The sequence below is a fragment of the Rhinatrema bivittatum genome, chromosome 4, assembly GCF_901001135.1.
Source record: "Rhinatrema bivittatum chromosome 4, aRhiBiv1.1, whole genome shotgun sequence".
Classification (NCBI taxonomy): Eukaryota; Metazoa; Chordata; class Amphibia; order Gymnophiona; family Rhinatrematidae; genus Rhinatrema; species Rhinatrema bivittatum.
In genome coordinates, this window is record NC_042618.1 from 466,443,650 (window position 1) to 466,470,330 (window position 26,681).

The 26,681-nt window shown below is 43.1% G+C and overlaps 1 protein-coding gene across 1 annotated transcript in view; it reads right to left on the reverse strand.

Moving 5' to 3' along the window:
- Window positions 1–26,681, reverse strand: part of TBC1D15 (TBC1 domain family member 15) — a 185,972-nt gene that overhangs the window by 12,026 nt on the left and 147,265 nt on the right. Inside the window, exons 13-15 of the mRNA XM_029597175.1 lie at window positions 12,396–12,495; window positions 11,934–12,031; window positions 3,038–3,154 (exon numbers count right to left, since the gene is read on the reverse strand). Coding sequence (XP_029453035.1) covers window positions 3,038–3,154; window positions 11,934–12,031; window positions 12,396–12,495 — 315 coding nt within the window. The remainder of the gene's footprint in view (window positions 1–3,037; window positions 3,155–11,933; window positions 12,032–12,395; window positions 12,496–26,681) is intronic.

Sequence of the window (26,681 nt, forward strand, 5' to 3'; positions counted from 1 at the left end):
AAGGGCATTCCCTTGGATAGACTGTAATTTCATAGCCACCATCAAAAGCTGGCTCTGGCCTCCATTGTTAACTTCAAAATCTTGAGATTGTGCCTTCTGTGCCTTCTCTCATGTTAATAGAGCCCACTGCAATAGCAGATATGAGCCCTTGCTCAAAGGATAATATCCAAAGCCACTGCCATGGAGCCCAAAACCTCCAAATAATCCCAGACTTTGAGTGACTTCCATCTCAGTTTCTGAATTTAAGCACAGTTTGGCAAATCTAACAGATGTCAAGAAGATTCTAGCTTTCTGGGTATTGAAGTATGCACCAAGGTACTCCATAACCTGAGAAGGGACCAATCTGCTCTTGGCAAAGTTTATCACCCAGATCCTGAGGCATCCGCACTACTCTGAATACTTGGCCTCCTCTGACTTTGCTCTTACTGACCAATCATCTAAATACCTACAGTGCATGAAAGTAATCCACTCTGAAGTGTTGAAAAAGTGGAATATAAATAAATACAATTCAAAATACAATACAAATGAGGGTGAAACATCACTCCTCCTTTGCACAAGGCTACTGCCACTACCATCATCACTTTGGAAAATGTCCACAAGACCATGGCCAAGCCAAAGAATAGAGCTTGAAACTGAACATGATCTCACAGGACCGCAAACTTGAGATAACACTGATGTGATGGCTGAATTAGAATGTGGCGATATGCCTTGGAAAGATCCAGAGATGTTAAAAATTCTCCTTCTCTCATTGCCACAATTATGGATCGTAGAGTCTCCATTGAGAACTGTGAAACAGTCAAGGCCTCATTTACTCACTTGAGATCCAGATTGGGTCTGAAAATAGCCTCTCTTTATGGAACCACAAAATAAAGTTTTGAATATCTACCTTGTCCCATTTCCTTTTTAGACACTAAGACCACAGCTGCCAGGTGAAGGAGATGCTCTAATATTGACTTTACAGATCTTTTTTTCTCTAGAGAAGCACAAAGGGATTTCATTAAGATGTCTTAAGTGGTGTGCAAACTCTAAGGCACAGCTATCTCTTATCATGGAAAGGACCCACTGATCCATTGTAATGTGGACCCACTCCCTATAATACAGAGACAAGCATCTCCTACTGGAGGAATTAGGGAATCAGCCCCATGAATCTCAGAGAAATTTTGGGACTTCCTACGCTGGACTTGAGACTTTCCCCTTAAAATCTTTTCACAGAAAGAATAGAATGAGATTTGCTAGAAATGTGCCCCTTTTGGGAAGGGACTGTTTTCCCTGACTGGTAATGTCTCACTTCATGAAACCTGGGTCTTCTAGAGCCCCCTTTTTGAGAACCTTGGTATTTGGATACTTGCCAAATGTGTGTGGCCTGGTTTAGCCTCTGTTGGAAATAGGATGCTGGGCTTGATGGACCCTTGGTCTGACCCAGCATGGAAAATTTCTTATGTTCTTATCCTACGGCAATTTAAGCATCTTGTCATCTCCATAATGCTTATCCAGCTTTTTGAGTCATCACCAAAAAGCAACTTTCCTTTAAACGGCAGTTTAGTTAGCATTCTCTGATGAAGTATCTGCTAACCAGCTCCTCAGCCACAGCAAATGCCAGGCTGCCACTAAAGTCACCATGTCTATTATTGAGGAACGAATAAGATCAAGAAGTGCATATGCCACATAAGCAACCCCAACCTCTAGTCTTTCTACCTCTAGAAAAATCTGCTAAAAAGTCTCCTACTGGAATTTGTTGTACCCATCAAAAACATGCCTGGACATGGAACTACTAAAATCATGGCATGGAGAGCCAGAGTGGCCATTTCAAAGGACTGCTTCAGCACAACCTCTATTCTTCTATCCAAGGCATCTTTTAAGGCTGCATTGCCTTCCAATGGAATTGTAATCATCTTCATGACCGCTGAAAGGTGTACACCTTCAGATACCTCAACAGTTCCATATCCTCTGAGGGCAAAGGATGCAGCTTTGCCATGTCACATGCAAACCCACGTCTGGCGAGTCCCATTCAGCAGACACCATAGCTCTTACTGTTCTGTGGAAAGCAAAGGTTTATGAAGACTATCCAATATCGGGTTCTCCCCTTCTACCGGAGGCTGAAAGGGAGACTTCTTGATCCCCAGTTCTTCCAAGACTTCCAGGCTGTGGGATTCAATACCTCTAACATCTGTTGGAGATAAATACTGAAATGTTGCAAGATTCACTGTGCCCTATAAGTGACATCAGCAAATCAGAATATTCTCTGTCTCCATCTGCTGGTGGGGGGGGGGGGGGGGGGGGGGGGAGCTAAACCCATGCATACTAGACTGGTCTAGTGGGACATTAAGAAATACAGAATTCTCAGATTTGCTCACACTGTAAAAAAGAGAAAGATCTGAAAATGTCCTAAGCTACAGACAGACCTTCATTCTTCTGACTAGTTAATGATGGGGGATTTCTCAGAAAGAAACAAAATTTTATCCTTCTAATTCTGCTGTTGCTGGAGATGGTAATTTGGAAATTCAGGAAGGCAAGTTCTATGGGGAAAGAGAGCAAGGAGCTTTAAAATGAGGGATCTACAAATGTAAATAGGCTAGCTGAAAAATTTCATTTTTATGTAGTCTTTTCAACTTAGACATCTAAAAATTGTATTTTTATAGAAAGAAAATCTCCTAAACGTAAATAATATTTCCATTAGGAACCATTTTACATGATAGAAAAAGTTCCAGTATAACACTTTTTTTATGCAAAAAAAAGATAATCATGGTAAGATAATTTAGGGCCTGCGCTGTTGTCTAATAATGCACACATAAGCAAAATCAAGACCATTTGCATTGCAGCTTCCTGCTTAAAACTCAACTAAGTGCATGATAGTAGAAGACAACCTACTTGATATACAGCCTGTGTCTCACTGCTTATTTACTACTTATTTTATTACTAAGTAATAAAAACTAAGATCCAGGCTACCAAATAAGTACTACCATGCAAGTCAATTATGTTGCTGTAACACTGCTACATGCAAAGATAGATTTGAAACAAGTAGGAAACTGCTGAATACCTTGAGGATTTCATTAAAGCCATAATGCTCGTCCATTATTTGTTGTTTTTCAGCTTCTAGGATAGCACAACATATGAGTAGGTGAAAATTCTGACAAGGCAAGTCTGTCCACAACACCTGGGAAAATTATTGCAACAGTTTATATAACTGAAAAAATAAAATTTATGGAGTCAGCTTGACAATGAAATAGTCTGTACATGGCACAAAAAACGTATTTTTAATACATGAACTTCTAGATTTCATAATTTACAAACACAAAGCAGAATGAATTCTCAATTTCACCTTACTAACACTGCAGCACCCTAAACAATTTTCAGGAATCACAGTGAATGTGATGGGGTGGTCATATAGTAGGTGTGGCTGGTTGATATCATCTTCCCGAATGCTTTTGGATTATAAAGTGATGAGGTGTCAAATGTCTCACATATACAAGCAAAGAAGGTAGCCTCAGACATGCTGTAATTTCAGATGCAATTCCTACTGGATCATAGACAACAGTTTTAGAAGGGTAAAGTCTTGCCAACAAAACTGATTTATTTCTTTGATGGAGTGATGCTTAGCTAAGATGATAAACCTATCCCTAAAAGAAGGAACAATCCCAGATATACTAAAAGGAGCAATTATAAAACCAATCATAAAGAAAAAAAAAAACAGTGACCCCTTGATCCTAAACAACTACCGTCCAGTCTCAAATCTACCCTTATTAGCCAAATTAATAGAAAAAACGGTATAGAAACAACTAGCGGAACACCTTGGTAACAATAACTTACTATATCCGTCACAACATGGATTTCGCAAACACTACAGTACTGAGACACTACTCCTCTCACTTACAGACAACATCCTAACAGGTTTTGATAGTGGAAAACAATACATTCTAATAATGTTAGACTTATCAACAGCCTTTGACACAGTAAATCATAAAATTCTACTAAAAAGACTAGAAGAGACTGGACTACACAACGAAACAAACTGGTTCAGCTCATATCTAAAAAATAGGTTCTTTTAAGTTCAGATCAACAACACACTATCAGACAAATTCAATCTTGAAACAGGTGTACCGCAAGGATCAGCCTTGTCCGCAACCCTTTTTAACATATGCATGCTTCCATTATGCCATCTACTAGCAGGATTAGGAATCATACATTACATCTATGCAGATGATATTCAATTAATTCTACCAATCGACGACAATAGAAAAAACATTAAACCTAGCTAACATGTTCCTAGACATCATAAAACAACTATTAAACTGAATGGAACTAGTGATCAAAATTGAAAAAAAATGGAATTTCTACACTTAGAAAGAAAAAATATCGAAATCATTCAAACCCCAATTACTCTCAAAAACAACCAGAAAATAGAACTAGTGGAAAAAGTAAGGAACCTTGGAATAATAATGGACCCCAAAATTACTCTAAAACAACACACATTGCTAAAAGTAAAAGAAGGCTATGCTAAAGTCATGATCCTCAGAAAACTTAAACCATTACTAACTCCTGCAGATTTCAGAACAGTGCTTCAGGCACTAGTTTTCGCCAGTACCGATTACTGTAAGGCACTTTTTCTAGGACTCCCAAATACAACAATAAGACCACTTCAAATTCTACAAAACACAGCAGCGAGAATACTAACTGGAAAAAGAAGAAGAGATCATATAACAAACTCTGGCCGAACTTCACTGGCTACCCATAGAACAAAGAATAAAATACAAAGCACTATGCATCATACATAAACTAATACATGATGAAAAAGCTGACTGGCTAAACACTGCACTACGGGTACACGTACCACACAGGAACCTTCATTCAGCAAACAAAGCTCTCTTAACCATTCCCTCAGTCAAGACAGCGAGACTAACTCAAGTGAGAGAAAGGGCCTTATCTTTAGCAGGCCCCACACTTTGGAACACAATGCCTTTAGAGACAGATTACAGAGAGACCCCAAAACATTCAAGAGAAGTCTAAAAACATGGCTTTTTAAACAATGTATCCCCCTTGTTAGAAATGTTCTCCAAGTTCTAACTGTTCCTCTTTTAGCCTTACCCCAAGTTAACTTGTTACAATGTAAGAATAAGCAGTTCATGTCTTATTTGTTATGTTTTGATGTAAACCGATGTGATATCTCGATCGAATGTCGGTATATAAAAACAAATAAATAAATAAATAAATAAATAAAATAAGCCTTTTATAAAGAGACCAGAGAATAGAAAATACACTGGAATAAACAGAAGAGCACCGGCACACAGCACTATTCTCATAAATGTGCATTACAATATTTTAACAAATTGAGTACACAATGAATGTAATAATATAACACAGTAAATGTGATTTTTTTGACCTGTAAAAGTACCTTCTAGGTACACCTGGCCAGAACCTACATCACTAAACATTTGCATGTATTTTTATGATTTAATGTAACCAAAACTTAATGGCACCTGTTAGAATGTACTATAATACGCTTACTCCAAACTTATGTGCCTACTTGTAAACCGTTGCGATGGTATATAACTTAGCAACGGTATAAAAAAAAAGACTTTAAACAAACAAACAAATAAATAAATAAAAGCAGGGCTGCGTAAATTTGTCCTAGCTGATGTCTATAAAACTTCATACAAGACTGGTGAGCAAGTTAGCTGGTCTGACAGTTGGAATAAAAATTAAAACTAGGTGAGAAAGTGGTTGGGAAACGGAAAGAGGTTGTCAATAGGGTCCACCCTTAGGAAGTGACCAGCGCAGTTCACAAGAATTAGTGAAAGGCCCAGTCTTCTTCAATATGGGCCGGATTTTAAAAAGGCCTGGTGATGCGCGTAAAGCCCGGGGCTTCTAAACAGGGGCAGGGAGGGGGTGGTCTGGGACGGGGCCAGAGGCCTTCGATACAGCGGCCATTCCCGCTGTGTTGAAGGATCGCGTGCCGGCAGGCTGCCGGCGCACACAACTTGCGCCTGCCCAGAGGCAGGCAGAAAAGGTAGGATAAAACTTATGGGGGGGTTAGAGTAGGGCTGGGGGGAGAAGGTTAGGGGAAGGAGTGGGAAGGCCAGGCTAGGGGGAAGGGAACAGGGGAAGGCAGCGTGGCTCGGCACGCACAAGGTGCACAGTTGTACACCCCCATCCCCGATTTTATAACTTGTGCGCGCATGCACCCTTTTAAAATCTACCCCTATGTTTATAAACAATACTAGGGATGGTCAGCAGAGAGCGGGTGCCTGTTTGCAGAGGATATGAAAGTAGACATGCCAGAAGGCTTAAATAAGATGAAAGATGATTTACAAAATTGGCAAAATGGTTCAAAGTAATGATATACTTGGGTGCATAAAGAAAGGTATCTCTGGCAGAAAGAGGAAAGTAGTAGCACCTCTCTACAGGTCTCTGGTGAGCCCCCACTATAAGTAATATCTTCACTTGTATAAAAGGACTATAAGCCAGGGGTTCTCAAATCCAGCCACAGTGAAATTGCATGAGATACATTTACATACATGGAATACACTAACATAGTATTGATTGCAGAAAAGGATAGAAACTGCCTCTCCATGCAGGTTACCCTCATGTTTCTGTTAAGGGCAGTAACTGCTGCTCCATGCAAGTTACACCCATGTTTCTGTTAAGGGTAGTAACTGCCGCTCCATGCAGGTTACCCCCATGTTTCTGTTAAGGGTAGTAACTGCTGCTCCATGCAGGTTACCCCCATGTTTCTGTTAAGGGTAGTAACTGCTGCTCCATGCAGGTTACCCCCATGTTTCTGTTAAGGGTAGTAACTGCTGCTCCATGCAAGTTACCCCCATGTTTCTGTTAAGGGCAGTAACTGCCGCTCCGTGCAGGTTACCCCCATGTTTCTGTTAAGGGTAGTAACTGCTGCTCCATGCAAGTTACCCCCATGTTTCTGTTAAGGGCAGTAACTGCCGCTCCGTGCAGGTTACCCCCATGTTTCTGTTAAGGGTAGTAACTGCTGCTCCATGCAGGTTACCCCCATGTTTCTGTTAAGGGTAGTAACTGCTGCTCCATGCAAGTTACCCCCATGTTTCTGTTAAGGGCAGTAACTGCCGCTCTGTGCAGGTTACCCCCATGTTTCTGTTAAGGGTAGTAACTGCTGCTCCATGCAGGTTACCCCCATGTTTCTGTTAAGGGCAGTAACTGCCGCTCCGTGCAGGTTACCCCCATGTTTCTGTTAAGGGCAGTAACTGCTGCTCCATGCAGGTTACCCCCATGTTTCTGTTAAGGGTAGTAACTGCTGCTCCATGCAGGTTACCCCCATGTTTCTGTTAAGGGCAGTAACTGCCGCTCCGTGCAGGTTACCCCCATGTTTCTGTTAAGGGTAGTAACTGCTGCTCCATGCAGGTTACCCCCATGTTTCTGTTAAGGGCAGTAACTGCTGCTCCATGCAAGTTACACCCATGTTTCTGTTAAGGGTAGTATTGCCACTCTGTACAGATTACCTGTGTTTTGTCAAGGGTAGTAACTGCCACTCATAGAAACATAGAAATGACGGCAGAAGAAGACCAAACGGCCCATCTAGTCTGCCCAGCAAGCTACGCACTTTATCCATTTTTTTTCCCTTTTTCTCTCTCCCACCTGTTACTATTGGCTTCCAGTACCCTCCAGCCCTAATTCCCCTCCACCCAATTTAGAGAGCAGCTCTGTATCTGCATCCAAGTGACATCCAGCTCAATTAGGGGGTAGCAACTGCTGTAACAAGCAGGCCACCCCCCTTGCCCAATACTCTTACCCACCCCTGTTTTTATTTTTTTGTTTTGTTTTATTTTTTGGAAATAGCAGCCCTCCATCCTTCCGCTCCGTGAAGGTGAAACACCAACTACTGGCCACTGGCATCCCGCTCCGTGAATGCCTCTGTGGCTACTGCCGCTCCGTGCAGTGTTTGAATGCCTCCACTTTATTCACTCCATGTAAGTTACCCCCATGTTTCTGTTAAGGGTAGTAGTGCCGCTCTGTACAGATTACCTGCATGTGCTTTGTTAAGGGTAGTAACTGCCTCTCCATGCAGGTTACCCCCATGTTTCTGTTAAGGGTAGTACTGCCGCTCTGTACAGATTACCTGTGTTTTGTTAAGGGTAGTAACTGCCGCTCCATGCAAGTTACCCCCATGTTTCTGTTAAGGGTAGTAACTGCCGCTCCATGCAAGTTACCCCCATGTTTCTGTAAAGGGTAGTACTGCCGCTCTGTACAGATTACCCCCATATTTTTGTTAAGAGAATTAATTGCCGCTCGGTGCAGGTTACCCCCATGCCTTCTGTTAAAGGGTAGTACTGTCGTTCTGTGCAAGTTACCCCATCTCCTTTGATAAGAGTAGTAACCTCCGCTCTCTCATGCATATTCATTGTGGAAAGCCTGAAAACTGCTGTAAGCCATGCACAGAGAATGAAGGAGCTAAATATTTCCTCTCTAGAAGAAACAAAGCAAAGGGGAAATATGACACAAACATTTGAATATCTAGCAGGCTTCAACAAAGTAGCAAAAGGAAACATTTCTCACAGAATGAAAAATTCAAGGACAAAGGTCACCATGAAGCTGAAAGGAGGGAAACTGAAGAGGAATGTAAGGAAGTACATTTTCCTTGAGACTTCCAGGGCACATTGCAGATGCCTAGGCAGCTCCATAATTCACGACTGACACAAAGGGACTTTAGTGGTAGAGGGAGGGAGAGGTCCCACAGGTCACAGCAGGCAGGGTGGAGCGCACGGTCCTTTTTTTGTCACTTCTGTTAGAGCAGAAGAGGCATCGTTTTCCACTGGGATTCTAACTACAAATCCCTATTAACAAAAAATACTGCATACAAATCAATAAAGCAAAAAAAGAATACCATGCAGAACAGATTCATGATGTAAAATTTAATTCAAAACTACTTTGAACAGTGAAAAACTAACCAAAGACCCATCTTCCGCCATCTCATATAAATACCAATTTACAAAAAACTCATGCAATGAATATGCTAATTCATTATTAAACAAAATCAATACACTTAAATCACAATTCTCCTAATGCTTACCAACAAAAGAGCCTGAAGAAAAACCTGATCAAGTGAAATGGAACTCATTCGACCCAGTATCTAAACTTGAAGTAAACTAAATCATCATTAAAATGAAACCCGCTTCCCACCCCACTAGACCCTATCCCTGCAAGCATACTGAAAACTGTAAATATCGTAACTCCTCCAATATTCACAACCATAATAAACCACTCGCTAGCAGGAGGATTGGAACCCGAAAGAGCAAAACAAGCTGTGATTAAACTGATCTTAAAAAATAAATCTGGAAGAACAGATGACTGGGACAATTACCAACCAATCTCCAACCTACCTTTCATCTTGAAAGTTCTAGAAAAAGCAGTTTTATCACAACTAGAGGACCACCTAGAAGATAACAATATACTATACCCAAACCAATTTGAATTCAGAAAAAAACGCTCAACAGAAACCCTCCTCATTTCCTTAGCCGACCCTATACTATAAGGCTTTAACAACAATGAATCATATATCCTGGTACTAATTGATTTAACAGCGGCATTCGACACAGTTGGCCATCCGCTTCTATGCCACCAGCTAAGAAAAATCGGAATAGATGGAAATATTAACAAATGGTTCTCATCCTTCCTAAAAAGAAAGGACATTCCATGTAAAACTGGGCAATCAAATTTCAGACTCCTGCCCTATTAATACAGGTGTCCCCCCAAGGTTCAGCATTTTTTCAGCCATGTTATTCAACATATATCTGCTGCCTATATGCGCATTACTATCAAATCTAGGACTCAACTTCTTCCTATATGCAGATGACATACAATTCTATATTCCATTCGACAAAACATTTGAAAAAACTGTGTCATCTCTACCAACATACATGAAGATCATACAAAAAAAACTTGCTCAACTGAAACTAACACCCCCAAAAACTGAAATAGTTTGGTTAAGGAAAGACAACTCATTAATCAAACCACTAATCCTAGACCTAGGAATCACTAATATTACTCCCTCAGATCAAGTACATGATTTGGGAATACAGGTCGAGAATTTCACTATGAAAAAGCCTATAAGCAAATTTATCAAACAGGGAACTTCAAGCTAAGAATATTACAATGACTGAAACCTTTGTTAAGACTTCCGTACTTGTCTTACAAGCATTTATATTGTAAAACATATATACTGCAACTCTCATCTACTAGGCTTACCATTAAGTCTACTAAAACCACTACAGCTACTTCAGAATGCCCTCTGCAAGACTCTTACAAGGAACAAGGAAATTTGAACACATCACCCCCCTTGCTGATTGTGCTGCACTGGCTTCTTATACGATCCAGAATTCACTATAAAGCTTTAGTCTAATATTCAATATCATCAACAACATTAGCCCAAGTTTATTAGGAGTGACAATTCAAAACTACACACCTCAGAAAGATCTAAGTTCACAAAAGGGCTGTTTATGGTACCTTCAACTCGGGAAAAAAACACCTAACACAAATAAGAGATCGAATGTTTTCCATAGCAGGACCCAAGTTGTGGAACTCCCTTCCAGAGTCAATCCATCAAATAACAGATAAAAAGAATTTCAAATATGAACTGAAAACATGGCTCTTCAGAAAAGCATACGATTTAACATAAATGACCAATAATCTGATAACAACTACATCAGTACCAGAGATAATAATGGAGCAAATCAAAGGTTTCTGAGATGACACCGACCTTCCTTCTGCTTCCTAAGTAGTTTCTGCTCAGGTAGCACAAAGAAGGTCGGCTTTGTCTCAAATTTTTAATTCGTTCCAGTTTAACCCTCTTCTGCTGCAGATGGCAGCTCAGTTTTTTCGGCGCCTGTCTCTTTGAGAAATGGTCAATAATTTGCTTCCCGAATTGTTCTCTGCTATAATATATTTCCAGTTTTAATGTTCCAAGGCAGTCCTTGTTACGTGCCAGTGACGCCATCTTTCCCGGATATCAGCTCGGTTTTACAGCCAACAGCCCAAGTGAATGAAATTGAAATGACACGGCAAGGCACACCAAGCAACCCTTTCAAGCCTACATGGAGCAGGTGGGCTTTTGTCAGCCTGGTCAATAGTTGCAAGTGGTATTGGCTTCCCTCTCCGGTGATGCTGAGGTAAGCCTAGTAAAAATAGTTTCTTCTATTCGCTTGGACCAAGGGTCTCCCCTGAGGAAGCCAGTTCGGCAAAACAAGGTCCTTGTTGGGATTTTTTCATCTGACCCTAGATCTTGGGATTTTTTCATCTGACCCTGGATCTTTTTGTAAATCACACCAATATGTAGTGGAGCCATTATTAAGCCTATTTGACCAATTCTTGGGATCAAGCAGTGTGACCATCTCATGGGCTTTTTACAGTCTTTAGTGGATGCTGTAATACAATATTTATAAAAGTGCAATTCAGTATGTGTTTATGTACATTTGAGTCAGTTGTCTGACTGAACACATTTATATGGATATTTAATCAGTCTTGTCTAGTACTTGTCACATTGTTGCTAGTTCAATACACTTGTGTTATCTATTGTATAGTAACTTTGTATTTATTGTATTGAGCAGAGTTTATTATTCCTACTGATACATTGTATCTATCGCATTGAGCTGAGTTTACTGTTCTTAGTAATACATTTCATTTATTGTAATGAACTAGGACCATCTCTGACACAATTGTTTTATGTATTTTAATGAGTAGGGATTTTCTTGTGTTCAGTTATTGTGTGCTTTTGTTTTCAGTTTTGTTGTTGCATTAATTTCTTTGTATCATAAATGAGTGTATATCAAATTGTTATGGCATGTACTACCTTACACTTTGCTTCTTAATGAATCATTAATAAATAAAACATGTTTGAAAATTATTTATATTTATCATTATATATATATACACTAATTAAACATATACATACACATTTATACTGTTCTTACCTCCCAGATTCGAAGAATATCTTGAAAATTAAACTCCCTTTTAAACCTGATCAAAAGCCAGCGGAAGCAAAAGTAAAGGTATCCTGAGTCTTGAGATTCTATGAAAAATAATCACAGTCCTCATAAAAGTTAACTTACTTTATCAGCAAAAATACATTGCTGCAATTAATATTTCTCCGGCCATAAAACCCATAATTACAAGCTGAAATTATGCCAAGATTTTGGTGGCTACGAGCACCAGGTGTTATTTTATTTATAGCTGTTCTACTGTGAAGGTAAAGCACAACAGAGGCTATAGATTAAGTGATGGAAAGAAAGTAAATAAAGTTTGGTATAAAAATAAAAAGCATTCCAACATTTCTTCTTTTCTAAATAGTTAAGCGACTTCAGAAGAAAAGGTTTACTTCTATTGCATGCATATGAACGTTTTAAAGGGCAAATTTTCCAAATCATTAGACATACCAAGGTAGCTGCAAAACCCACTGTCCAGCAAACGCAGCAAACTGCTTAGCTGGATTAGCTGCGTCTTCATCCCCTGCATCTGCTCTTCAAAATTCTGATGCTTTGAAAGGAGGAAGAGGAGGAAACCATGATTACAGGTCAGTCAAGTACGAAACAACAACTCTTGAATAAATCCAACCCAGTGAGCCCAAGCAGAAACTAGCTCTGTACTACTTTAGTGCTCTGGCTAATAATCTACGAAAAAGGGGCATTTGGAAATTGCAACACTAGCAATGAACTTAGGTTCCCAGACCTGGGAACAGTGAATGCCTCCTGACCTAGCATTAAAGAGAGAACACAGTGTTATGCCTGGGTGAGACCAATGGTCCGTCACGTTCGGCATCCTGTCTTCAAAAGTGGCCAATCTGGGTCACTTAGCAGTATAGCAAATGTTGCTTACCTGTAACAGGTGTTCTCACAGGACAGCAGGATGTTAGACCTCACATATGGGTGACATCATCAGGATGGAGCCCAAACACGGAAAACTTCTGTCAAAGTTTCCAGAACTTTGACTGGCCCCTACTGGGCATGCCCAGCATGGCACTAACCCTGCAGCCAGCAGGGGTCCCCCTTCAGTCTTATTTGAAAGCTACAAGCAGTGCCAAAAAATAAAATAACAAAACGTTATGAACCCAACACCGTGGGGCGGCGGGTGGGTTTCGTGAGGACTAACATCCTGCTGTCCTGTGAGAACACCTGTTACAGGTAAGCAAAATTTGCTTTCTCACAGGACAAGCAGGATGGTAGTCCTCACCATATGGGTGAGTACCGAGCTGAGGATGCCTGAACATGCACCAAATGTACTCAACAGCGTGCAACAGGCACAACAACTGGAGTGGAATTTGGTAGGGGGCATCCTGAACCCCACCGGGCAGGCGGAAGGGTGTTGGTACGTCACATTGGAAATAGGTTACGCAGGACAGACTCGAAGATGGAATCTTGTCTTCCGGCTTTGTCCAAGCAATAGTGGGCTGCGAAAGTATGGAGAGAATTCCAGGTGGCAGCCCTGCAAATGTCAGGAAGCGGCACCGATCGAAGGTGTGCTACTGAAGTCGCCATGGCCCTCACAGAGTGTGCTTTAACACGGTCTTGAAAAGGAATGCCTGCTTGTTGATAGCAAAAAGATATGCAGTCTGCTAACCAGGAAGAGAGAGTCTGCTTACCCACAGGTTGCCCTAATTTATTGGGGTGGAACGAGACGAATAACTGAGTGCTCTTCCTGTGGACAAGTGTACGGTCTAGGTAGAACGCTAGAGCCCGTTTGCAGTCAAGGGTATGCAGAGCCTGTTCCCCTGGATTGGAATGGGGCCTGGGAAAGAAGGTAGGTAGTATGATGGATTGATTAATGTAAAACTCCGAAACTACCTTCAGTAAAAATTTAGGGTGAGTGCAGAGTACCGCCCGGTCCTGCAGGAGTTCAGTGTAAGGCGGATAGGTAACTAGGGCCTGTAACTCACTAACCCTGCGAGCTGAGGTGATAGCCAAAAGGAAAATCATTTTCCAAGTGAGATATTTTAGATCACAGGAGTGAAGAGGCTCAAATGGTGGTTTCATGAGCCGACCAAGAACCAGGTTAAGGTCCCAAGAAGGGGCCGAAGTAAGTAAAGGTGGCTTGATGTGGAGCAAGCCCTTCAGAAAGTGTATTACAAGGGGTTGTACTGAGATAGGGACATCCCCGACCCCTTTATGGAAGGCGGCTACTGCACTGACATGCATTCTGATGGAAGATGTCTCGAGACCCAACTGACAGATGCCAGAGATAGTCCAAAAACTGTGGGATTGGACATGAAAAGGGATCAAGGGACTGAGAAATGCACCATAAGGTAAACCTTTTCCATTTATAGGAGTAAGATTTTCTCATGGAAGGCTTCCGAGAAGCAATCAAGACATGGGAAACTGGGTCTGAAAGGTTAAGTGGTTGAAGGATTAACCTTTCAACATCCATGCTGTCAGGGACAAGGCCTGAAGATTGGGATGGCGTAGGTTCCCGTTGTTTTGAGTGATCAGAAGCGGGTCCTGTCCCAAGGGAATGTGCCTGTGGATGGAGAGATCCTGTAGTATTGGAAACCACACTTGGCGTGGCCAGTGAGGTGCTATCAGGATCATGGTTCCCTGTCCTATTTATTTATTTTATTTAAATTCTTTTAATATACCGATGCTCAAGACCAAGTCTTATCGTACCAGTTTACAATGGAACTGGGGGAAACCAATTAACAACTATATAGAAGGTAAAGTTACATTAAACAGGGAGCAAAAAACATGGGAGTTGGAAGACAGGAAAGATTTTAAACGAATACAACTGGAGAGTGTTAAAAAATAGTCAATGAAAAACAATAGAGTAGCGAGACATATACAGGTTGCTGAGTTCGGCTGGAGATTTATCATAGGCAATTATTAACATAATATTTCCTGTGGAAGGAGGAAACATGGGGAGGTAAGCAGGGGGGGTGGTGGCAGGGCAGGGAACGGAGCGAGGAGGGAGGGAGGAGATAGGGAAAGGGTAGGAAGGTGAGAGTCAATGTTGGTTGATAGAGGCTCCTTCAACGGTAAGCTTGTGTGAACAGCCAGGTTTTCAGTTTCTTTCTGAAGGAGAGATGGCATTGTTCCTGGCGTATATCTGGGGGAAGCGAATTCCAATGGAGCGGACCCGCTGTCGAAAGTGCTCGCTTATGAATAGAGTTGTGGACCGAGGATTTGTTAGGGGGGGCCTTGAGAGAACCTTTGTAGGCGGATCCGATTGGCCTTGCGGAAGTATGTAGTTCGAGAGGGATGGCGAGTTGGAGTGTGGATTGCTGGTAGACAGATTTGTGGATGATGGTGAGAGTCTTGAAGAGTATTCTATATTGGATGGGTAGCCAGTGTAGGATTTTTAGGATTGGTGTGATGTGGTCCTTACGACATGTGTTTGTAAGGATCCTGGCCGCTGCGTTTTGCAGCATCTGTAGAGGTTTAGTAGAAGAGGCGGGGAGACCGAGTAGTAGAGCGTTGCAATAGTCGATCTTTGAAAACAGTATGGCTTGAAGAACTGAACGGAAATCCTGGAAGTGTAAGAGCGGTCTTAGCTGCTTCAGGACCTGTAGCTTAAAGAAGCATTTTTTAGTTGTGGTGTTAATGAACTTTTTGAAATTCATTTTAGAGTCAAGGGTGGCCCCAAGGTCTCTAACCTGGCTTGCTAGTGGAATAATTGCGTTGTTGGCGAAGGGGTTGTTATCGCTAGGGGAGATAACCAGGAGTTCTGTTTTGGATGTATTAAGGACCAGGTTGAGACTCGAGAGAAGGAGGTTGATGGCGTGTAAGCAGCTGTTCCAAAAATTTAGAGTAGAGGAGATGGGGTCCGAGATGGGGATTAGGATCTGCACATATCTGCGTATATAAAATGGGTGAGGTTGAGGCTACTGAGTAGCTGGCATAAAGGGAGTAGATAGATATTAAACAGGGTAGGGGATAGTGAAGAACCCTGTGGTACTCCTTGTTTAGAAGGTATGGGGTGGGATTCTTTGTCATTTATTTTAACTTTGTAGTGCCTGTTGTTCAGAAAGGATTTGAACCAGAGCAGTGCGGAGCCAGAGATGCCTATTTCCATTAGACGGTTGATGAGGATAGAATGGTTAGAATGGAGTCCTGACGTAACTTCACAAGAGTCTTCGAGAGAAGAAGGGGAGGGGATGCATAAAGCAGACTGGTTGCCCATGAGAGGGAGAATGCATCTCTGGGCTGAGAGCCTTTGCTGCGAATGAGGGAGCAGTAATGGTCTACTTTGTGGTTCTGAGGGGACGCAAAGAGGTCTGTCTTGAGGATGACCCCATTGTCGGAAGATGGAGTTTGCTACCAAGGGGTTGAAAGACCACTCGTGCGGGTTGGAAGACACGACTCAGCTTGTCTGCTAGAACATTGTCCACTCCCGGCAAGTAGGTGGCCCTGAGGTACATCAAGAGGGAGAGAGCTTCCAACCAAATCTGCGCAGCTTCCTGACACAGAAGGAAGGAGCCTGTGCCTCCCTGCTTGTTGATGTACCACATGGCCACTGGTTGCCCGTCTGAATCAGGATGACTTGATTGGAAAGGCAATCCTGAAAAGCTCTGAGAGCATATCGCATTGCTCGAAGCTCTGGAGACCAAAATCCTTGCGCCTTGAGTATCTGGCACGTGAAAAGGCAATCCCTGGAGACAGCAGCTCTGATTCTTCCATCAAGCGAGAGACAGACGGAGTGAGTCAGTGATGTGGCTGAACAGCTTGAATCCATTGTGACTTCAGAGTCCAATGCATGAGTCTCATGGCCAAGCGGGCCATCGGTGTGACATGGACTGAGGACGCCATGTGACCTAGGACGACGAGAAATTGGCCTGCAGTCGCAGTATTTTGAGACTGTAACTGGTGAGCGAGAGACATGAGAGTCAACGCTCGTTGTCGAGGTAGAAAAGCTTTTGCCTGCAAGGTGTCCAAATCTGCCCCAATGAACGACAAGGTTTGAGATGGGACTAAATAGGATTTCCCATAATTGATGAGAAATCCTAGTGAAATGAGTGTGTAGAGTCAAATCGAGGGACGACTGAGCTGCTTGCTGGGTTGGGGCCCTGATTAACCAGTTGTCCAGATAGGGGTAGACGTGAACACCTTCTTTTCTGAGAAAAGCTGCAACAACTACAAGACATTTGGTAAAGACTCATGGTGCAGATGCCAGGCCGAACGGAAGCACTCTGTATTGACAGTGCTTGGGGCCTACTAAAAACCTCAGGTATTTGCGATGAGTTGGAGTGTGTGTACGCATCTTGGACGTCCAGAGAGCAGAGCCAGTCTCCTCTTTGTAGAAGAGGTAGAAGCGATCTCAAGGTAACCATCTTGAACTTTTCCCGCTGGAGGTACTTGTTGAGAGCACGTAGGTCCAGGATTGGACGAACACCCCCAGAGTTTTTGGGGATCAGAAAGTACCGGGAATAGAACCCTAGGCCTTGCTGCGAGTACGGAACAGGTTCTATTGCTCTTGACTGGAGAAGGAGGGAGACCTCTTGTTCCAGAAGAATGGAGTGGTGGACGTTCTCCACGTCTGCAGAGGTGGGGAGTCCGGTGGCAGGGCGAGAAAGTTCAGATGGTAACCCTGAGCAATGATTGCCAATACCCATTGGTCGGTTGTGATTGACTGCTACATGTTGAGAAAGTGGCACAATCGACCTCCTACTGGTATGTTTGGGGAGGAATCTGGCTGCTGCTCTTCAAGCGGAAGTCAAAAACCTGAAGCAGGTCCTGGCTGGGAGCTGCTTGTGGTTTCTGCTTTCGGACTTGGTGAGGTTGAAGTTTCTGATAAGGTCTCGTAGTACGGGACCTTCCTTGGTGGTGGGTAGGCCTTCCTTGGATGGTAGAAAGACTTCTTAGAGTCCTTCCTGAAGGGCTGTCTTGAAGAGAAGTCTGAAGGCATCGAAGAGAGCTGTTTAAGGGTCTCATGATGGTCTTAATTCAGCCACCATTCGTTGAATCTGTTCACTGAACAGATTATCTCCCACACACGGCAGATTGGACAACTGGTGTTGCACTTCTGGGTGAAGGTCAGATGATTTAAGCCAGGCCCACCATCTTGCTGAAATGGCAGCTGCAGACACTCTGGTAGAGGTGTTGAATATGTCATAAGATGTTCGAATCTCATGTTTTCCTGCCTCAAAACCTTTGTTAACAAGGGTTTGTAATTGATCTTGGAATTGTTCAGGAAGGGACTCAGATAGATCCTGTATCTGTTTAAAGATGACCCTATTATAGTGGGTCATATAAAGCTGGTAGGCAGCAATTCTGGAGATGAGCATGGCTCCTTGGAACACTCATCAACCAATGCTGTCTAGGAACTTTTGTTCCTTAGCAGGTGGGGTGGATGAGTGAGGTTTTGACCTTTTCACCTTTTTCTGAGCTGACTCTACCACAACTGAGTGGTGGTCAAGCTGGGATTTTTGAAAACCTGGGGCTGACTGAACTAAGTTAAGTAGTGTCAGCCTTCCTGTGAACTGGAGCAACTAACCCAGGATTTTCCCAGTTCTTTTTGAGAAGATCAAGAAGTACTTGATGAATGGGAATGGAGGTGATTACCTTGGGGGCATCCAGAAATTGGAATAACTCCATCATTTGGTGCCTGTCATCCTGTTCCGTCTGAAGTTGAAAAGGAACCAACTCGGACATTTCCTTCACAAAATTTATGACTGAGAGGTCATCTGGAGGAGAACACTTTCTACTTTCAGTAGGAGAAGGTGGTGAAGGTAAGTCATCGGTGTCTGTTGAAGTATCATCACCCCAAGTATCATAAGGATCAGCAGACTGTTCTGTAGGACGAGAAGGGGGTTGGATACCTGAAGGCCCCGGGCGAGGCTCCAAAAAATTCGAAGGAATCGCTGGAGGCACCGATGATGGCATGGAAGGCATAGATGGCGCCGATGGACATATCAGCACCAATGGATGAATTGGTGGCGAGGGACGTATTGGCATCGATGGCTGAGGTAAAACTCCTGATGGAGGAATGTGGAACGGTGTTTCTCCTCCCGATGAAGCCGTCCTCGGGGAGGGCATCAGAACCATCGGATACCCGGGATCCATCGGTGGAAGGGCAGCCATCAGCGCCTCCATCCTGGACAGCAGCGGTGCCAGTGCTGCCGGAATCGGGTCGATGACAGGTTCCACAATCGGTGCCGGTGTCAGTGCCGGAGGAACCTGGAGACGTTGCATCGCCTTGTCGATGGCCTCCTGAACCAGAGACCTGGAGCAAGCAGCCCCGGCTCCGGAACAGAAGAGGGAGGCAGAGGCACAGCCGAAGGGACCACCTTTACAGGCGGAATCGCGGCTCCCAAACCCCGTTCGGGTGAGGGTGGCCTCGATGACCTGGTCACAGGAATGGTCGGGGACTTTCCTGGACGGGGCTTCTTCGATAGTGGCGAGGTCGATGACTTCGCTCCCTCGACAGTCCAAGTCTTGCGGTGCCGATGACAATGTCTCTCCCTGCGATCCCCTCGATCCTGAGGGGGAGTAGCGGGTGTCGATGGCCGTGAAGACGTCGATGGTGGTCGGTCAACGGTCGGTGGTCGATGCTGGCGCGAAGTCAACGGTGCTGGTTCTGATGATGTCGATGCAATGGACAGAGTCGGGGTCTGAGCACTGAAGAGGAGTTCCATCTTCTCCATTCTGGCTTTGCGACCTTTTGGTGTCATTAAGGCACATTTGGTGCAAGTCAAGACATCATGCTCACGGTCTAAACACATTACACAGACTCCATGGGGGTCTGTGATAGACATGGTGCGAGTACAATCCAGGCACCGACGGAACCCCAACGCCATGGCCATTGAAAAAAATCGAGCCGCGGTACAGTTGACGGCCAGTAGGCCGCAAGGGCCAAACTCGACGGTAATACGGAGAAAAACTTACCAGAGTATCGCGGTCAAAGAAAAGTTAGAGGAGGGACCTTGTGGGGCAATTTAACTTTAAATAATTCCGTGAGGAAAATTCCTGTCAGGAATCACTTTAGAGCTCCTAACGCGGAAAAAAGAAGACTGAAGGGGGACCCCTGCTGGCTGCAAGGTTAGTGCCATGCTGGGCATGCCCAGTAGGGGCCAGTCAAAGTTCTGGAAACTTTGACAGAAGTTTTCTGTGATTGGGCTCCATCCTGATGATGTCACCCATATGTGAGGACTACCATCCTGCTTGTCCTGTGAGAACTCATCTACCTGACAGTTAGTGGTCAGTTAGTGCCCAGGAAGAATGAGGAATACAAGCAGTAGGACAGGGACTAAATATATTAAAATGAGTTCATTGGTAGACAAACTTTGTATTTAAATGTCAATATTTGTAACCATACATAACTATTCTAATAAATGACAATTCAAGTACCAACACCAATAAAGAAGTTATGATCCCCAATTAATAGTAAAATAAGCAAAATATTTTGTTCTGATTTTTACTTAATTCCTGAGGTGATATTAAAGGTTCTACATTTTGAAAGCTCCTCCTACACACACATTTATGAATCAAAGTGAATCTGGGTACTGCTATGCTGGTCCTGATTAAAAACCCCATGGTGACGACAAATCATAACGACCGCATGAATGGTCAACTAAACAGTTCATTCAGGTAAGAAGCTTTTTATAAGCCAAGGATTTAGCCATAATAGAATAATTGGAAAAAAAATCAATGTTTGGGCCATGGCACAAATGTGCGTGCCCGAAAATTCAGGCATGGCTCTGCTCTCCTGGGGTGCTCTCTCTGGACAAATCTGAATTTTTGTAGGCAAGCTGGAACCTCACTGATGAAACATGCCTACACAGCACATTTTTATTTCGCTATTTACTTATATTCTGCCTTTTAGCACTTCAAAATGGTTTTCATTCGGGTACTGCAGGTATTTTCCTGTCCCTAGAGGGTTCACAATCTAAGTTTTGTAGCTGACGTAATGGAGGAGGAAGTGACTTGCCCAAGGTCTCAAGGAGCAGCAGCGGGATTTGAACCCTGGCTGACCTGGTTTGCAGCCATGTAAAAACAAATGAAATAAAATGAACAGATACAGGCAAGTTTTCTTATCTGTGCCCTTCTTCTCTACTGCTAATTGCAGACTCTTGATTTTTGCTCTTGCAGCACTGCATGCCTGGAATGGCCTTCCTGAGCTGGTGAGTCTTGCGCTCTTCTCTCCGGCCATATTCAAGTCCCACTCAAAGACCCATCTCTTTAATACAGCTTTTAAATCCAACAAGCTTCTTGAATGCTTTCTAGCACAGATTTTTAAAAGGGGTGTATGTCGGGGGGAGATGTGTGTCGTCGTGTGTACACTGGGTGGGTGAGAATGTGTGGCGTGTAGGGGGGACAGGTAGGTGGAGATATATTGGAGCGTGTGTATTTGGGTGTATTATGTGAGCAGGTGTGTAGGGGCATACAAGTATGTGAGATGTGAGCATGCAGAAGGCTGTAGGTTTGTACGGGAGTCAGAGTTAGCAAGTATCGTGATTTTTTTCTAGACTATGTGGATTTTTGAGGAACCATACTGAAACAAAGAGGGAGGGCTAAAATATTCAGAAATGTCCTGATTTTAGCACTCCTGCTGCAGGTTAGCATCTGAACCTCCCCTAAAATTATATAATACAGTGGGCACTTTGGTAGCTACACTATATTCAGTATGCACTAGATACATTTATTCTGTTTCACTTGCATAGACTTCAGTCCATGATATAATATAATCAGAGGCATAAAAAATGTATAACATAGTAGTTTGGCCTCTGGAATAATAAAAGCAAAGCAAAATTAGTTCTTACCTGATAATATCCTTTCCTTGAGTCCAGTCAGACCAGTCCAGATAAATGGATTATGATCACTAACCAGCAGATGGAGACAGAGACCAACAGGTTTGCTGATGTCACCAGTTACATGAGCATCTGTGCTGAGCTCAGCCTGCCAATATTTTCTGTAATAAGCTAATTGAGATCATCATCAAATCAAAGCAAACATTTTCATGTTTGTTTGGGTTTGTTTTTTTTACTTTTAAGCGACTTCCAAAAAGAAAAAGGGACTAGAATATTTCATAGACAAACATGAAATTACTCACCTGCAGAAGAGCAGAAAAATCACAGCCCTGCAGAACAGCAGAAACTCACATTTTCTTAATACCAATCCAAATTGAGAAGGAAGAGATTTGTATTATTGGCAGCACAGGGAGGGTTCCTGGACTGGTCTGACTGGACTCAAGGATAGGAAATTATCAGGTAAGATAATAACCTCTCTTTTATTTAAACATTTGTATATTAATTTATAACTGCTATGTGTAGTGCCAGCAAAATTTTAAATTATTTCCCCTGAAGCAAGAGCTTATCTACCCCCAAGACACCTAAGAACCTTGGTCTCCTATTTGACAACTCATATATTACTATCACAGTGCCTTTGCCAGGCAGTTTCTGAATGGCTGATCCAGCAGCGTAAGCGCAAACTCTACATGAGTCAAACAAATTGCTCTGGCTTGTAATCAATTGATAGACCATTGCTCTTCTGGTATTACACTGAGCTTGAGCCAGCTGCCCCAGACTGTGTACCTTCCAGCCTGTAAAACTGGCATCCATTGTCATCTTTACCCAGGTCTTGGCCACCAGATGCATGCACAGTTTCAGGTCTCAGCAATATAACCACCATTGCAAGTTTATCTTAATGGATGCCGGCACCAATAACCGGATAAAAAACAGTTGCGATTGGAAATTCCATATGAAGAATAAACCACTCTCATGTGTTCCTACACAAGCAACCAGTTCCAACACCACCACAAAACCAAGAAGTTGAAGATAAAACCCCACAGTCTTGAGTCCTTGGAAATAATAAATCAAGGATTTGAAGACCCAGTTCCAGATCCCTTGTTCCATTAGCCAAAAACCATCTACCTTCTCACTGAACAGTGTCCAGAGATAAACCACAGTCCGCTTTGGAGAAATTGAACCATTCTGTTGGCAGACAGTACACCAATCTACAGCGTGTGCACTCAAGTTAACCAGTCATCCAAACATTTATTTATTTAAATGTATTAATCACTTTCCAACTGAATCCTCCAAAGCAATTTACCATACAACAAAACAATCACATAAAATACATCAATCACAAATTAATTAAATAATACAATCGCCAACTACTGAGTCACGGAACGCCACTGCCATGAGCCAAGTTCTTGGTTTCTTATCCAACTTCGGAATCTCCATTTCTTCTTTTGAATTTCAAGAAAGAAAATTCTGTACTAATTTCATATAATCGCTAATCACTAAAGACCACTGTCATGAGTCAGGTTTTTAAGTTCTTATGGAACTTAAAAATTTCCTTTTCTTCCTTCAGATGTACCAACATTCCTGTCCTCACGCAATGCCGCCACAACAACCACCATCAGTCCCAAGTTCAGCAAGAACTTGGGACTGTGGCTAACCAAAAGAATAGGAATTAAAGTGGAAATGCTGTCCTAGAAACACCACCCAAAATAATCCCCAACAATGTCTTCCTATCGGAGTGCGAAGATAACCTCCCGTAGATCCAAGGAGACTAGGAATCCTCCTTCTTTCCACCCCTTCAGAAGGAAGGTACCTTCAAGAAGCTGTGATCCAAATTAAAATAAATAATGGGATGGAAGGATCCCTCCTCAAGAATCACAAAGAAAATGGGACAACAACGACCATATTCCTTGGAACTGCAACTACAGCCTTCACCAGAATTGCCGTGATGGCTTATCTCTTCTTGGCGGAAAGACAGAGAAAAAGCACAAGGTGTTTGAAACAGGTAGCATGATCTCCAAGACTTAGTGATCTTTGTAACCTAAGATCACCTCAAGGAACGTGATAGACAGCTGCTCATCTCTGAAAACAGAGATAGGTCCCAAAACATTCATTGTGCACCTGCTGAGGATCCTGACCCTTCAGACCTACACCCCTTCCTTGTTGAAAAACTCCAGGCGTTTTGGCACTTTGGATTATGCCCAAGCCTTAGCCATCCTCCAAGATCTGTCCCAATAAAGAATGTATCTTTAGATGGAAGATTTTCCAAGGAGGGCTTAGATATGGGGCCTGCAGGCCAATAATGCAGCAAAGAAGACTTTCAGCCGCCACCACTGCTGTTATCCCTTAGCCAATGTCCACATTTGATAAAACCAGGCCTCCGCCGCAACTCTGTGCCTGGCACAAATAGATTGAAACACCCACTGCTGCTTCTCGGGCATGCTACACCAGATCCAAGTGATATCCAGTTGCTATACCATTGTAAGCCATGACCTGAATTGTCATGCTAATGGCCTCAAGGGTTTGCCTAAGCACTGGCTATTATTCCTGCCAGAGAATCCTCAGGGCAGCACCTCCCTCTATCATAAGAACTTGCCATGCTGGGTCAGACCGAGGGTCCATCAAACCCAGCATCCTGTTTCCAACAGAGGCCAATCCAGGCTACAAGAACCTGGCAATTACCCAAACACCAAGAAGATCCCATGCTACTGATGCAATAAATAGCAGTGGCTATTCTCTAAGTAAACTTAATTAATAGCAGTTAATGGACTTATCCTCCAAGAATTTATCCAAACCTTTTTTGAACCCAGCTACAGTAACTGCACTAACCACATACTCTGGCAACAAATCCAGAGCTTAATTGTGCGTTGAGTGAAAAATAATTTTCTCCAATTAGCCTTAAATGTGCTACTTGCTAACTTCATGGATTGCCCCCTAGTCCTCTTTCTTGAAGAATTAAGGGAGATAATTTCGACATTGAGCAATCTCCTTTACATTTTTCTTAAGGAGACACCTAGTCCATATCAAAGATCCATCAGAAGGGCAACTAGTAGGTACAGCTTTGATAAGGCATAGCTGCCTTAAACTTTCGCCTCTGGAAGGCCTATTCCAAATCAATTAGGACATAAAGAGCCTGCAGGAAGAATAGATCTGATTTTTTTTTTTTTTTTTTAAATACTGACCACATCTGGAACCACAAAGTAGAAACAAACTCCTCTTTCTCTCCTTCACCTATAGTCAAGGTCCTGAAGGACTAAGTAATTAAGGCGGAAAGTTGCTTTCTATGGAGGAGATGCACTATAGATGATCCATCATTATCCTCTGGAGGAGGTTCTCCCTCCTCCAGCTTATCACCTGCCTCTCTGGGACACTTAACACCTATTAAAGAAAGGGAATCTTCCTCCTCTATTTTTTCTTTATTCTGCTCCCAGAAACAGAAAAATGTGGCCTGGGGTTACTGCCTGCCCTACTAGCCACAAACTTGCTGGGGGCACTTTAAAAATCCCAGAGAGACTGAGGACCATACTATAGAGAATGTCTCCAAAGGATAAGGTGTCAACTCTGGGACCCCACTGCCTGCTTCCACCTCCTCCTGAAATCACACATAACCGGGAAAGGGAGGGAAGCACCATGTCCCTCTCACTCCCCCATTCACTGTTAAAATGGCCACTGCAATGCTGCTTGCCTCAGTGGGATGTACTACTAACCCTAAGAACATGCCATACTGGGTCAGACCAAGGGTCCATCAAGCCCAGCATCCTGTTTCCAACAGTGGCCAATCCAGGTCATAAGAACCTGGCAAGTACCCAGGATTTGGTGAGAGAGGTAACTGTGGTGGGGCTGCTTGGCAATAGTGATCACAATATGCAGTAGCAACACCCCCGGACTGCTTGGATTACCACCACTGGGGCTGACTGTTGCACTAAACAGCTACAGCAGAGAATCTCCAGTCCCCCGTGCACCTTTTCAGCTCAGATGCTACTGCAGAGCACCGCGTTGGCCTACCCCCTACACTAAACACCCACAGTAGAATGTCTCCAGTCCCCTATGCACTCCACTATTTCTGACACTACTGCAGAATGTGGGAGTCTTCCCACTCCACAGAGGAAGCCATGTTGAAATACTTGGAATATTGTGTACATGTATGGAGACCACACCTTCAAAAGGATATATGGAGTCAGTCCAGATGATCAGTTGTCTTTGTTCTAAAGTATATGGAATAGACTTAAAGACCTAAACATGTACACTTTAGAGGAAAGGAAAGATAGGGGAGATATGATAGAGGCATTCAAATTTCTCAAAGGTTTCCATGCACAGGAAGCAAGCCACTTTCAATAGAAAGGAGGATCTAGAACGAAGGGTCATGGTATGAGGGTGAACGGGAGCAGATTCAGAAGTAATCTTAGGAAATATTTCTTTACAGAAAGGGTGGCAGATGCATAGAACAGCCTCCCAATGGAAGTGATGGAGACAAAAACAGTATATGAATTCAAGAAAGCATAGGATAAATACATGGGATTTCTAAGGACGTGATGAGAATTATAGTGCTAAATTAATTGGATGGATGAGCAGACTGGATAGGTCACATGGTCTTTTTCTGCCGTCATGTTTGTCTATTGCTGCCACAACTTCTGCTCGGCCACTGCAGTACACCCCAGGCACTTAATATGCCTTGTACCCATTACTGGCTCTCCCACGGCTTCTACATAACTGCTGGACCTGCCCTGCACACTGTCCAGGCTGAGCTCTGAGACTCAGACCTTTTTTCCCCCTCTATCTTGCTGCATTCCACAAACAGTGAGAAAAAAGGGCATCCTTCATCTGTGCCAAGGATCAAGAGGGGGGAAACAATCCCCTCCCTCCACTTGAACAACTTTCTGCTCTGAATCAGCTCCCCCTGATTTGCAAACACATGGCAAAGCTTATCTGCACTCCTGGAGTGCAGCTCCTTAACCCATCAGTCACAGCACAGTGCAGGTATTTTTCCTGCACTCTGACT